This window comes from Danio aesculapii, chromosome 6, assembly GCF_903798145.1.
Source record: "Danio aesculapii chromosome 6, fDanAes4.1, whole genome shotgun sequence".
Taxonomy (NCBI): Eukaryota; Metazoa; Chordata; class Actinopteri; order Cypriniformes; family Danionidae; genus Danio; species Danio aesculapii.
The window spans coordinates 2,689,743-2,705,046 of record NC_079440.1 but is presented as its reverse complement, the minus strand read 5'-3'; the positions used below and the strand labels follow the sequence as shown (position 1 = coordinate 2,705,046).

General features: G+C 35.4%; 1 protein-coding gene across 1 annotated transcript in view; it reads left to right on the top strand.

Annotated features, from left to right (window-relative positions):
* plxna1b (plexin A1b) overlaps positions 1-14,975 on the top strand; it is a 323,568-nt gene extending 308,593 nt beyond the window's left edge. Inside the window, 6 exon segments of the mRNA XM_056459328.1 lie at positions 2,198-2,294; positions 4,474-4,661; positions 6,792-6,961; positions 9,540-9,752; positions 10,422-10,572; positions 11,951-14,975. Coding sequence (XP_056315303.1) covers positions 2,198-2,294; positions 4,474-4,661; positions 6,792-6,961; positions 9,540-9,752; positions 10,422-10,572; positions 11,951-12,046 — 915 coding nt within the window. The 3' untranslated portion in view covers positions 12,047-14,975.
* The last annotated feature ends 329 nt before the right edge of the window (positions 14,976-15,304 follow it).

Sequence of the window (15,304 nt, the reverse complement as noted above, 5' to 3'; positions counted from 1 at the left end):
TGGATGCAGTCCTCCAAGCTCATGATGGAGTCAGACACAATATTCATTCTGTTTCCACTGCAGCATGACCACATATTCTATACTGGACATTATTGAAGGTTCAGTGAGCAGACTTTTGTCTAAGCAGAGTCAGACCTTACTGTCCTAATGAAATAATTAAAGGTCATGTCATGATCATATTTTATTGTGGTAAAATAAGCGTAATCTAGAGGCCTTTCACATTCATATATCACTTCTGATACCAAATGATCAACTAGAAGTCCAGTTATTATTGGTTGTTCCTAAAACTTGGTTAGGGGACAAGACTTTTGTCAGGTAGTGTGTGTGTGTTTTTGCACATTTAACATGAATCTTTTTTTACATTTTCATTTGTCTTTACAAATTAGAGAATTTCAGTTTATAAATGTCTATTTTATTTCTGAGATTTAATATGATAAATCAAATTATAACTTAATATAACACAAAAAGTGTGTTTAGAGTCCAGGATTTAGTTTTTTTGCATCTAGATGTTTATAAAACTAATTTAATAAATGTTTTTAGATTTTTGTGTGTATATACAGAATTATTATTTTATAATAATAAAAAAATAATACATTTTTAAATTGGTATTACAAAATATCAGTTTCGCAATACAGAATTTATTTGTTGAATTGTTGTGTTTATGAAAATGCTATATAATTGAACAATTTTAATTATTATAATATAAATGTTGTCATATTGATACTGTGAACACATTTATTAACTATATGTATTATATGCAGTGGTCCCTCGTTATTCACAGGAGTTACGTTCTAAAAATAACCCGCAATAGGTGAAATCCGCGAAGTAGTCCCCTTTATTTTTGTACAATTATTATAAATGTTTTAAAGCTGTAAAACCCCTCACTGCATTATTTTCTCAGATAAGCGTTTACATTGTCACTTTTCTCTCGTTTAAACATTCGCGTAACTTCTACCTTCCTTTAGCATGTCCAGAAGTTCAACTTTTTGTGCTATGGTTAGCATCTTCCTCTGCCTTTTGGGTGCTCCCGTGGGTGCCTTAGACGGTGCAGAATGATCATTGGCATTGTGGGGAGAAAACTTGCATACACACAGTACAGCACTTCAGAATCACACTGCTAGTGATCAAAGATTTGACAAGCTGATTGCATTCTGTACTGTACTGGAGACACGGCATGGAGGAGATTGATTGACAGTGGTCTACAACCAATCAAGACGCAGAACACAATGCACTAATCAGGACGCAGAACACAATGCTCTGTAAAAAAAAAAAGCATGTCAAATTGCACTAAAAAATCTGCGAAACTGCCAAAACGCAAAAGGTGAACTGCATTATGGCGAGTTACTACTGCACTTTATATTAAAATCTATATTTTAGCATAGTATTTTTTTGTCACAGAATTTAGAATTTTACATTTATTTACAAATGATGCACTAATCTAACATTGAATATTTGTATATATTCATGCTTGCACTGACATTTTATAAACAAATAAGACAAATAATTTAATTTAGAACAAATACAGCTTCATAAATAATACAGAATTAACATCTAATTACTTACATGATGATTAAACATCTGTGTGTATGAAAATGCTCTAGAACAGGGGTCACCAAGCTTGTTCCTGGAGGGCCGGTGTCCTGCAGATTTTAGCTCCAACCCTAATCAAACACACCTGAACAAGCTAATCAAGGTCTTACAAGGTATATTTGAAACACCCAGGCAGGTGTGTTGAGGCAAGTTGGAGCTAAACCCTGCAGGGACACCGGCCCTCCTGGACCGAGATTGGCGACCCCTGCTCTAGAATTTACTATCTAGACTTTAATGTTAATGTAATTTTAATTGACACCTTTTTTCCCCAGTATAGAATGTTTTACATTATAGTTTGTAAATGAACCTTTTAACAGTATTTAATTTATACTTTAGTAACATGATCATATTGATTCTGATTATTGTACTGAATACTGTTATTGTCTGATGTGGTCTGTCTCAGTAATAGACAGTGTCAATGTCAATCTGTCTCTGTTGTCTAGGTACTTTAGAAAATGAACCTTTTAACAGTATTTAATTTATACTTCAGTAACATGATCATATTGATTCTGATCATAGTACTGAATACTGTTGTCTGATGTGGTCCGTCTCATGTGTTTGTTGCAGTAATAGACAGTGTCGTTGTCAATCTGTCTCTGTTGTCTAGGTAACAGACGGGTCACTGATCGCATTGGTTCCCAAGCAAAACTCCGCCTACAACATCTCCAACTCCTCAACGTTCACCAAATCCCTCAGCAGATACGGTGAGGGAAAATAAACTACACACTGTATACCAGTGCACATTCATCATAACTCTTCATTCAGTTTATTATTTCTCCTTAATCATGACAGCCGTTATAGTTAGTTTCGATCATGCAGAAGCATTTTGGGCTGCTTTATCCAAAATGTGTGAGGTGTAATTCTGCATTTTGCTGGCGGTCTTAATTTGTAAGGCTGAATGAAGGGTTTATTTAAGCATATAAGCACACAAAATACATAATTCCACAATCACTGTTTACAAATTAAATGATAAAGACCTGTATATTTTAGTGAACATTCATCATGGCTCATTCTTTTTATCATTTCTCTTTAATGATATAATCATGACAGTCATTATAGCTTATTTTGGTTACACTTTACAATAAGGTTCATTAGTTAATGCATTTACTAACATGAACTAATCATGAACAACACCTGTACAGCATTTATTAATCATAACTGAACATTTACTAATGCATTATTAACATCCAAGTCCATGCTTGTTAACATTAGTTAATGCATTGTGAGTTAACATGAGCTAACAATGAACAACTGTATTTTCATTAACTAACATGAAGAAATACCGTAGTAAATGTATTGTTAATTGTTTATGTTAGTAAATGCATTAATTAACATTAACTAACGAGCCTTATTGTAAAGTGTGACCCTTATTTTAATCATGCAGGGGCATTTTATACTCCTTTATCATAATCTTTAGCATGTTGGTGGATGTCTTAATTTGTTAGGCTGAAGTTTGTTTGTTTTTTTTAATTGCAACATGATTAACATTACAATGTTAACACTAAAAGGATCCATTGACATATAAGCATTAAGCACACAAAATACATAATGCCAGATTCACAATTCACACACTGAGTAATACAAAAGTTACTAAGGTTAAATTCAATTCAAAGTCCTGCCAACACACATTTGTAAATAAAAAATAAAATAAAATTGGCTGAGATACAACTGCTCGAACATGTGGAACTTGAAGGTTAAAAAGCACATTAAATATTGATAAAATTGCATTTGAAGTTGTTCAAATTAAGCGTTTAGCAATGCATTTTAGCAATCATTATTATTATTCATTCATTCATTCATTTTCTTTTCGGCTTAGTCCCTTTATTAATCCGGGGTTGCCACAGCGAAATGAACCGCCAACTCATCCAGCACATGTTTTCCAGCCGCAACCCATCACTGGGAAACACATTCACACACACATTCACACACACATACACTACGGACAATTTAGCCTACCCAATTCTCCTATAGCGCATGTCTTTGGACTGTGGGGGAAACCAGAGCACCTGGAGGAAACCCACGCTAACGCTAGGAGAACATGCAAACTCCACACAGAAACGCCAACTGAGCCGAGGCTCGAACCAGCGACCTTCTTGCTGTAAGGCGACAGCACTACCTACTGCGCCACTGCTTGGCCCATTATTATTATTATTATTATTATTATTATTATTATTATTATTAATATTTTGTATATTGTTTTGTGCTTGTGTTCTGCGCTGTTTCTCACAGCAGAATGACATTTTATTTTTTACAAACACAATAATAAATAATTATAATAATAATTGTACATTATAAAATTAATCTTTTACAGTACAGAACTTATACTACAGTAACAGGATCATTGATGCTCATAATAATATTAATAATAATAATGATAATAATAATAATAATAATAATAATAATAACAACAACAACAATGGTGGCACGGTGGCTCAGTGGTTAGCACTGTCACCTTACAGCAAGAAAGTCGCTGGTTCGAGTCTCGGCTCGTCAGTTGGCATTTCTGTGTGGAGTTTGTATGTTCTCCCCATGTTGGTGTGGCTTTCCCCTGCGTGCTCCGGCTTCCCCCACAGTCCAAACGCATGCGATATAGAGGAATTGTAAATTGTACAATTGTAAATTGTGGACAGTGAACTAAATTGGCCGTAGTGTTTGTGTGAATGAGTGTGTATGGGTGTTTCCCAGTACTGGGTGGCAGCTGGAAGGACATCCGCTCCATAAAACTTATGCTGGAATAGTTGGCGGTTCATTTCGCTAATGCAACTAGTTACATTTTTTGGGGAGTAACTTAATATTGTGATGCATTACTGTCAAAAGCAATTAACCCAACACTGGTCGAAACATAGTAAATGATGCAGTTATGTGTAATTTGTGTTTTGCCAGAGAGTATGCTGAGGACCAGCAGTCCGGACAGCCTGCGCTCTAGGACCCCCATGATCACCCCCGACCTGGAAAGCGGAACCAAACTCTGGCATCTGGTAAAGAACCACGATCACACAGACCAGCGGGAGGTGGACCGCGGCAGCAAGATGGTGTCCGAGATCTACCTGACCCGCCTGCTCGCCACCAAGGTGAGCACAGAGATTTTCATTCATTCATTCATTTTCCTTCGGCGTAGTCCATTTATTTATCAGGGGTCGCCACAGCGGAATGAACTGCCAACTATTCCAGCATATGTTTTACACAGCAGCCACAACCTAGTACAGGGAAAAACCCATACACACTCATTCACACACACACGCGCGCACACACGCACGCACGCAGACACACACGCACACACACGCGCACATACACACACACACACACTCATACACTACGGCCAATTTAGTTAATCAATTCAGCTATAGCGCATGTGTTTGGACTGTGGGGGAAACCAGAGCATACGGAGGAAAACCACGCCAACACGGGGAGAACATGCAAACACCGAACAGAAATGCCAACTGACCCAGCCGGGGACTCAAACCAGCGACCTTCTTACTTTGAGGCCACAGTGCTAACCACTGGGCTACCATGTCGCCCCACAGAGATTTATATCACACAAAACTACAACTGAAAGTAAGACTCAACACAGATGAACATGGAGCCTCAACAACAACTCTAATGAAACGACAACAACAGTCGACAACAACTTTAAGTAGTCAACAACTTCGACAACAACTGAAACTAAAACGAAAGCAGCTTGTTAGAAAAAAACACACGTTTTAACTTAAATAAAATAAAACAAAACTTCCACAATAAATAACAACAATCATTGAAAAACTGACTGAAATAAAATAATGATTAGCAAAAATTAACAGTAATTTTCAGCACTACATGCATGATCTTTAATATTAAGAAGTTTGTCCTAATTCTTCTTTTTTTTGCCTTTTATTTGTTTAAATTACATTTGTGTGGTTTTACTAAGTGTGTGTGTGTGTGTGTGTGTGTATGTGTGTGGGTGCGTGCGTGCGTGCGTGTGGTAATAAGTAGATCAATGCATAGATAGATAAATAAATAGTTCCATATCAACGGAAAACGTATCATTTACATGTATCATGTATCAATTACACAATTAATATAATATAATATAATATAATATAATATAATATAATATAATATAATATATTATAATATAATATAATATAATATAATATAATAATAATATAATAATAATATAATAATAATATAATAATATAATAATATAATATAATATAATATAATATAATATAATATAATATAATATAATATAATATAATATAATATAATATGAAATAATATAACATAATATAACACAATATAAAATAAAATAATATGAAATAATATAACATAATATAACATAATACAATATAATATATTATAACATAATATAATATGAAATAATATAATATAATATATTGTAATGTAATATAATATAATATAATATGAAATAATATATTGTAATATAATATAATGCAATTAAATTGGATATAAAATATAATGTAATAATATGTTATGTAAAATAATTATTAATACTTTTGTTTTATATATTTTAAAGTTTTTAAGTTTTAGTAATGAAGGTGCTTCGTTATTTTTATTAGTATTATTATTTTTTTTATTATATTTATTAATTAGTTTGTCTTTCTAATTTGAATTATTTTAAAATTAGTTTATTTTGTATTATTTTATATCGTTGCTCTATTTGTTCATTCACTGAAAATGTTCCAGTTAACCAAAACAATACTGTTACATCCTTCACATTTAGATTACCCAAGCAGGAGTCTTTATGAGTTTTAATGAGTTCAGTGAAACGTGTCAGTAATATTCTCCATCTTGACAACACACACACACACACACACACACACACCGTCTCACATTCAGACTAATTGCTGGAGGTTTGTGATTTTCTTAGCTGATGTCCTCAGACAGTTAGTCCTGACCTTTGTGTGTGAATGACTAGTTGCTCATTAACATTTACCAGTGGTCTCTCTCTGGTGGAGAACTGCGTCTTAATTACACCACTGACCTTTGCTTATTGAGCGGTTTGGGAAAAACTGGGTCTTTATCCATCCTGAGCTTCAGTCTCCATCTGACAGGACACACACACACATCTCAACCTGCTGCACACGGGGGTCATGTAAAGAGAAAACACACACACGTGGCACTCCAGGAACTGAGTTTGACTCTTGTTGTATAAACTGTAAGCAAAACAGGTTTACAAACGTAAATGTGATTGTGTGCCACAGGGGACGCTGCAGAAGTTTGTGGACGACCTGTTTGAGACCATCTTCAGCACGGCTCACCGTGGCAGCGCTCTTCCTCTGGCCATCAAATACATGTTCGACTTCTTAGACGAGCAGGCGGACAGACACATGATCTCAGACCCCGACGTCAGACACACGTGGAAGAGCAACTGGTGAGTGTGGAGTTTATGAATTAATCTCAGTGTAAAGTTTATGAATTAATCTCAGCTAATGTGTTTACTAACATGTTAATTTATTTAGTTCGTTTATTACGCAAAAACTTCACTATGTTATTGTTTGTTATTATAATGTTATTATTTTTCCATTTAAATATAATATATTTTTGGTCTTTGGACTTTCTTTTTGATTTTATAATGGGTGAATGTTTCAGAGGCTATTTCATTATCTGAATAGCAGTGGTGTAAAGTAAATAATTACAAATATTCAAAGTACTGTAACTGAGTAGTGTTTCTCGTGAATTGTACTTTACTAAGTAGTTTTATAAATGTGTACTTTTACTTTCCCTTGAGTACATTTTAGTGCTGTATCGGTACTTTTACTCCACTACTTTCCTTTAACCTGCAGTCACTACTTTATTTTTTATTATCTATGGGGATTAGACAAATCAGTGATGTAATTCCTGTCCAATCAAATCACACATAAGGTAAATCACCTCATAATGAACTTCCTCAAGACATGGGCGATTTATAATTACAGCAAACTGTTTGAAAGCATTTAAAGTGTCTAAGATGTCCAAAATCTTTACACACATTGACCCAGAGACTGTTTAATGCATGTCACTGATAAGAAGATGACGGAAGTTTACTGTATGATGAGCCAAATGGGCTTAAACACCCAGCAGGCACAAGACATCAACATGACGTCAGATTGGCGTTGTCCCCAATGTCATGGTGATGTTGCATTTTGTTTGGAAATGAAAATCGGGTTGACGTCAGAATCGACCGAAATGTCCGACCTGAAATCAACCAAATATCAACGTCTAATGATGTTACAGCTTGACATTGTGTGGATGTTACCACTATGACGTCTATCAGACGGATTTTGGTTGCCATACCTGACGAATCAATATCAGTATTTGTCATCCATATGACGTTTATTTAAGATGTTGGCACGACATTTTGGTCACTTTCTAATACATCCTAAAATCAACCAACAATCAACGTCATTTGATGTCATTATTGGACACCGAAAGAGCGTTGTCGTTTAGACGCTGGCTAGACATTGAATTTTGGTCACCTGACATCACGACCTAAATCTAACCTAATATTAACATCTTTTGACATTGTGTGCCTGATGGGCAATAACTAAATGTATTAGTATAGCTAAATACAGAATGTTACGTTTGTAGTAACAATAATACGATAATAGTAACATTATCTAACTGTTACAACACATGCATCAGCTTTTTACAGCGTAATACTCACTACTCTTGAGGACTTTTGAAAGGTCTACTTTTTACTCACACTTTGAGTAATATTTACAGCAGATACTTTTACTCTACTTGCACTACATTTTTAGGCAGGTAACAGTACTTTTACTTGAATATGATTTTTCAGTACTCTTTCCACCACTGCTGAAAATAAGAAAGCAAGCAGAACTGGGTCATTGTGATGACTTTAATACTGTAAGGCAGGGCAAGTTTATTTATATAGCACATTTCAAACACAATGGTAATTCAAAGTGCTTAACATACTGTAAACAGGAATAAAAGAGACGAGTATAAGAATATAAAAATAAATAATAAAAATGATTAAAATGTGTTAAAACAGGTTTTAAAAGAATGAAAAAGAAAAGAAAGATATAATAGTCCGACCTATTGGACGTAGCACAGTGCTCATTCAGTAAAGGCACAGCTTAACAGGTGTGTGTTCAGTCTTGATGTGAATGTGCCTAATGTTGGAGCACATCGGATCATTTCTGGAAGCTGATTCCAGCAGCAGGGGGCGCTGTTAGTAGCTGAAAGCCGATTCACCCTGCTTTGAATTATTTTTTGGAGTTTTTAATTTACTTCATCCTAAAGATCTGAGTGATCTGTTAGGTTTGTATTCAGTGAGCATATCTGTAATGTATTGAGCTCCTAGGCCATTTAGTGATTTATAGACCAGTAATAATACTTTAAAATCTATTCTGAATGTAACTGGGAGCCAGTGTAAAGACCTGAGGACAGGTGTGATGTGCTCTGATTTCCTGCTTCTGGTCAGAGTCCTGCCCGCAGCGTTCTGGATGAGCTGCAACTGTCTGACTGTCTTTTTGGGAAGGCCAATGAGGAGTCCATTACAGTAATCCACCCTGCTGCTGATAAAAGCATGAACAAGTTTTCATTGGAAACAAAGCATCTAATTCTTGCAATGCTTTTGAGAGGATAGTATGCTGATTTACTGACTGCTTTGACATGACTATTGAAACTCAGATCTGACTTTAGAGTCACACCAAGATTCTTGACCTTATTTTTTGTTGTTTGACCTTTAGAGCCAAGGTACGCATTCACCTTGAGAACTTCATCTCTGTTCCTAAATGCAATGACTTCTCTTTGTTTAACTGAAGAAAGTTTTGGCACATCCAACTGTACTTGATTGTAATACTGTAATTGATTCTTAAACGTCTTACCCTCATGTTCATATTCATGTTCTTTATTATTATAATTTTCTTTCATTAACAATGTATGTAATTGATATTTTGTGCATCAATGCAAGCATGATTTTCTTGACTCCTATTCTTCTCTCTTCGCAGTCTGCCACTCAGGTTCTGGGTGAACGTGATCAAGAATCCTCAGTTTGTGTTTGACATTCATAAGAACAGCATTACAGATGCGTGTCTGTCCGTGGTGGCGCAGACCTTCATGGACTCCTGCTCCACATCTGAACACAAGCTGGGCAAAGATTCGCCCTCCAACAAGCTGCTCTACGCTAAAGACATTCCCAACTACAAGAACTGGGTGGAGAGGTACCGCAGCACAACTACATATCATTTTCAAGCATTTCAAGTGTCTATACTCAAATAAAACTACACATGAAAATATCTACATATGAGTTACTTCAACTTGTTAAATGCATTTCTTTCTTTTATTTCAACTTTATTCATGATAACACTTTAGCTTAATTCACACCATTTACTACAGGGTTATTACCTGTCTATTAACTGTTTATTAGCTCTTATAAAGTATGTTATTATTTTACATCCCCATTCCCAACACCTAAACTCAACTACTTCCTTCTCTAACTGTTAATAAGCAGCTAATTAGTAGTTTATTGAGCTAAGTCTTAGTTAATAGCGTGAATTGTACATTAAAATAAAGTGTGACCTAATTTATTACATTTATTACACTTTAATTTAAGGTTAGCCCTTACTATAGTAATTACAATGTATTATGCATAATAATGAACTGTAAACCTAACTCCAACCATATAGTAAGTACATTTCAGGATCAAAAATTGTATTATTTTACATGATACAAATCTGCAAACCAGTGCTTTTGGAAATTGTTTGATGCTAAATGAAATGCTCTGAAGGTTAGAGCATGGGACTTTTATTTTGGAAGCAGATGTTGTGTTTGATCTGCTGATAACCATGTTAAACTGCTGACTGATCCACGTGTGTGTGTGTGTTTTGCAGGTATTACTCTGATATCTCGCGCATGTCAGCGATCAGTGATCAGGATATGAGCGCGTATCTGGCTGAACAGTCGCGTCTGCATCTGAATCAGTTCAACAGCATGAGCGCGCTGCATGAAATCTTCTCCTACATCACCAAATACAAGGACGAGGTCAGTACAGCAATCTGTGTGTGAAACAAACCTTCCCCAAAACCCTTCCGAAAAATGCTTGTAAACATCAGATTTGATAGTTAAAACAATTACTCCTTTTAGACTTTTATAGATACATTTTATAGGTGAATTACTGCGAAGAGATTAAAAATACCAGAAATGTTGTTGTAACATTACCAGTTATTAGGGTATATGTTGAAGCATGCTAATAGGACTTTGAATTTGCCAGTAACCTGGGTTAAGCGCTTCCGGTCAACTGTATGCCAATGCAAAAATCGGCGCATTTAAGGTCTGTTTTCTTTAAAAGTCAGCGATCTCCACTGGCTGAGTGATATCTGATATAAAGTGGGTTTCAGATTGTACAAGAAGCACTGCATTAAATAACATTCCCCCCGCCATGTCTTTATAATATGAGCATTTATTTTAACCCATTATATTCAATGGAGCTTCTGCGCTAGTCTGCCGATTCTGATGGGCGCGTGCGAGTAAACAGAGTTTTGTCTTGTTTTACGATTGAGCAACTAAATGAATGCCAAAGTTTGTTTAACTGAGTGTATTTTAATTACATTACAACATCCATGCTGTAAAAGGAACCGTATAAAATGGAAAAAACTCACAATAACAGGTCACTGGAAGTTTATCAGTATGGGAAAAACACTAGCTCGGCATATACCCTATTGCTGGAATTCTGAACAATGCATTTGAACAATAAATTCCTACTAAAACATTGAGTATGGACAAAGCTGTAAAAAATGTTTAGTGCAGTGAAATATTTATTTTTTACATTACTTAAGCATCTATAATTTTTTTTTGTTTTGAGCATTATAAACTCTAGATGATGGATAGTAAAGCCTGAAGTGTCTTCTTTCCAAAGATACATGAACTGTGAATGTTGACCAAATTATTCAGCAACTGTTACGGTTTAAGTTTGGGAAGGTCGTTTTTGAGAAAATGCCTCTGACGGTGAGGAAAGGAAGGACGCCAATATAATCTCAGAAAACGTTTGACAGAAATCTCATTTCGCATGCTATCTTCATAATGTTTGAAATATAAACTCCTGAGGCACTTGGCACAGCGCAATTTTTCTTTCTCATGACTTCATAATGTATAACTTTTAATATTGTTAAGCGTAAAACTTTCTAGATGGACAGTAGTAAAGCTTAAAGTGTCTTCTTTCTAATGATACCTAATTTATGTTGATAGCTCACTGGCGTCAAGAGCTGTTACTGTTTAAATATAGGTACGAGTAAATCCCACTCAAAAAAGGAGTGCTGGCTAATCGGTCAAACTTTAGGACCCTGCGGACACCCTGAATGCTGGATTTCTGAACAATGTGTATTTAATTTAATCTTTAATTTCCCCATTGTGTTTTGTGAAGATCTTGTCTGCGCTGGAGAGAGACGAACAGTCCCGCCGGCAGAGACTGAGGGCTAAACTGGAGCAGGTGATCGACACCATGGCTTTACCCAGCTGATCTCAGTGTGTGTGTGAGTGTGTGTGCGCTTTTACACGGACAAAACCACAACGCTGAATGTAGGTGGTGTCGATTTCGCATTGTTTTTGGATGATTTGTTGTTGAGTGCGGTGGACGTTTTCATATAACGCGGACAAAAAGACGCTCTTTGCTGTTTTAAAGAGACACTGAGGATGTTTTGGACCTCTTATGAAGTCATGTGACCGAGCCAATGATTGCGACGGTGGATTAAAAGGACGCTCGAATCGTGTTTACTATGTTTTATGATTTTGTACAAATGTTATCCGCTCTCTCTGCCACTTGTGTTTCTGCTGAATTTTGCACAGAATCAACGAGCAACTGCCTCCATCTCATGAACACACGTCTCCGGTCGGACAACGTAAGCTTTTATCCTGTACGTACAGTAGTGTTGACGAAGGTGAATTTACATAAAATGACGAAAAGACGAAAAAAAAAAGATAAAAATGCGAATAAAAAATCTTGTCCTGTGCCATGTTTTATTTGAATGTCGTTTAATGCAAGGTGTGTGAAGTAGGAATGTGATTGTTGACTAAAAAACATGATGACGGGAGAATTAAGTTGTCCAAAATGAATTTGGACTGAACTGTTGGTCTCAAGCAAAGCTGGTAACACTTTACAATAAGGTTGTGTTAGTTAATATCAGTTGGCAGCACGGTGGTGCAGTGGGTAGCGCTGTCACATCACTGCAAGAAGGTCACTGGTTCGAGTCCCGGCTGGATCAGTTGGCATTTCTGTATGGAGTTTGCATGATCTCCCCATGTTGGCATGGGTTTCCCTTCAGGTGCTCTGGTTTCCCCCACAGTCCAAAGACATGTGCTGTAGGTGAATTGGGTAAGCTAAATTGGTCGTAGCTTATGAGTGTATGTCCTGGTGGTTGGGGGTTGGGCTAACAACACACCTCATAAAAACTAGAGGTTACGAAACACCAACATGGTGCTGCTAAATATCAACTGCGATAGAAATGGCCCTGAGAGTAAGTAAGTTAATATCAATTAATACATTTACGAACATAAACAAGCACCGAACAACACATTTATTACAGTATTTGTTTTATGTTAGTTATTACAAAGTGTTTTGTTATTATAAAGTCGTTATAAAGTGTTTTGTCAGTCATTATTTTGTCAAAATAAAGTCGTTCATGTTGCATTAATGATAACAAGCATGAATTTGGATGTTGATAATGCATTAGTACAGTGTTTCTCAACCACATTCCTGGAGGAGCACCAGCACTGCATATTTTGGATGTCTCCTTTGTTCGTCACACCCATTACAGATCTTTCAGGCTTTGCTAATGAGCTTGTGATCTCAATCAGGGCTCGTGGGCACACAGGAACGTGGTTGAGAAACACTGCATTATTAAATGGTGAACTAATACTAATAAATGGTGTTGGAGCATTGTTCATAATTAGTTGATGTTAGTTAATACATTAAATCTTATTGTAAAGTTTGACTGCAAGACTTTACAATAAGGGATATTTAGTTAATGTATTTACTAACATGAACAATACAGTAACAACACAGTATTTTACAATAACAACAGTATTTTCATTAACTAATGTTCACAAAGATTGATAAATACTGTAATTAATGCATTGCTTATGTTAGTAAATAAGGTAAGCGTAACAGTTTAGTAGAGGGAGCTATTCTCACTATCAACCAGTGGCTAATTATCTGGCTATTATTAAGATATTGGCTGTTTATTAATATTTATTAAGTATATGTACTGCATGATCTTATTTTACATCCCTAGCCAATACCAAAACCCAAATACTACATTAATAACTATTAATAAACAGCTAATTAAGAGTTTAATGAGCTGAAAGTCATAGCTAATGGTTAGTAGAAAGTGAGAATTAACCTTGAAACAAAGTGTGAGCACATTAACTGTGTCCTACATGTCCTGTATTTTAGACAATATATTAAGCTAGTCTAGAAATTGCTTTTTGGTTTAAGAATGTTTGATATTTGGACTAGAAACTACAGAAATCTAAGTTTAAAAGGCATTTTTGCAGTGCAAACCATATTTTAACCCCAACCATATAGTAAGTAATCAGTAGTTAAATAAATAATTACACTAATGTAACTACATCAAGCATCAAATGAAGAGTTTAATGAGCTAAAAGTCACAGATAATGGTTAGTTGATAGTGAGAATTAACTTTAAAATAAAGTGTGACCACATTAACTACATGTCCCGTATTGTAAAGTGTTACATCTTTACTTTTCAGGATAAACTCTTTGATTTTCACACTAAAAAAAGACTCTCTTTTCTATCGTACACGTGAGCTCGGATCATAAACACTCCAGCAGGTTCATCTTCTGGAAAAATCACTACGTTTACAGAGACGGAGCTGAAGTAAATGAGCGAGAGTGAATTGTTCGGAGTGCATGAGTCAGTGTTTTTTTTTCTTTGGCATGTCGATACAGAGGGAGGAAACGCTCGTTCTTCAGTTCTGCGTGATCAGAAAAGAGAAACGGGTTTTGTCTTTAATGAGCAGAGCTGATTGATTAAGACCGATCAATCACTCTGCTTTCATTGAACACTTTAAGAGAGCCGTTTCCGCCATCTCCTCTTGCAGCTCACGAGTAAATGTTTCAGTTTTCGAGCTTTATAAAGTGGCTCTGATTATAAGATCATTAGTTCAGTGAAGTATTCTAGTGCTTTATTTTTTATCCTAAGTTTCTGTGTTCTTAAAGAGTACGTTCTCAATGTTTTGGTCAGTTTTTAAAAAAAATCTGATTTAACCTAAAGACTAGGACTGGGTGAATGAATTAATTGGTAGCACTTTACAATAAGGTTGTATTAGTTAATGTTCATCTACTAGCATGAACTAACAATGAACAATACATTCATCACAGTATTTGTTCATGTTAGTTACTGAAAATACACTCATTCATTCTTAGATCTTGTAAACTCTAGAAAAGCTAAAAGCTAATATTAATAAGCATTCATTTGGATTTTAATAATGCATTAGGAAAAGTTGTAAACTATTAATAAATGCTGTACAAGTATTTAGTTGATGTTAGTAAATGCATTAAATAATGAATCCCTATTGTGAAGTGTGACCAATTACTCATTAAAATGAAATTGCAAACACAACACGCACATCTTGTCAGGGAAGCACAGTTGTGTGATCAGTAGTAAATCTCCTCCAGAGGGCGCTCTTGTGCATAAACTACAATGACGAAACCTAAAAATCCCTTTCATCATCAAAATAATGCATTTCTTACGTAGTTT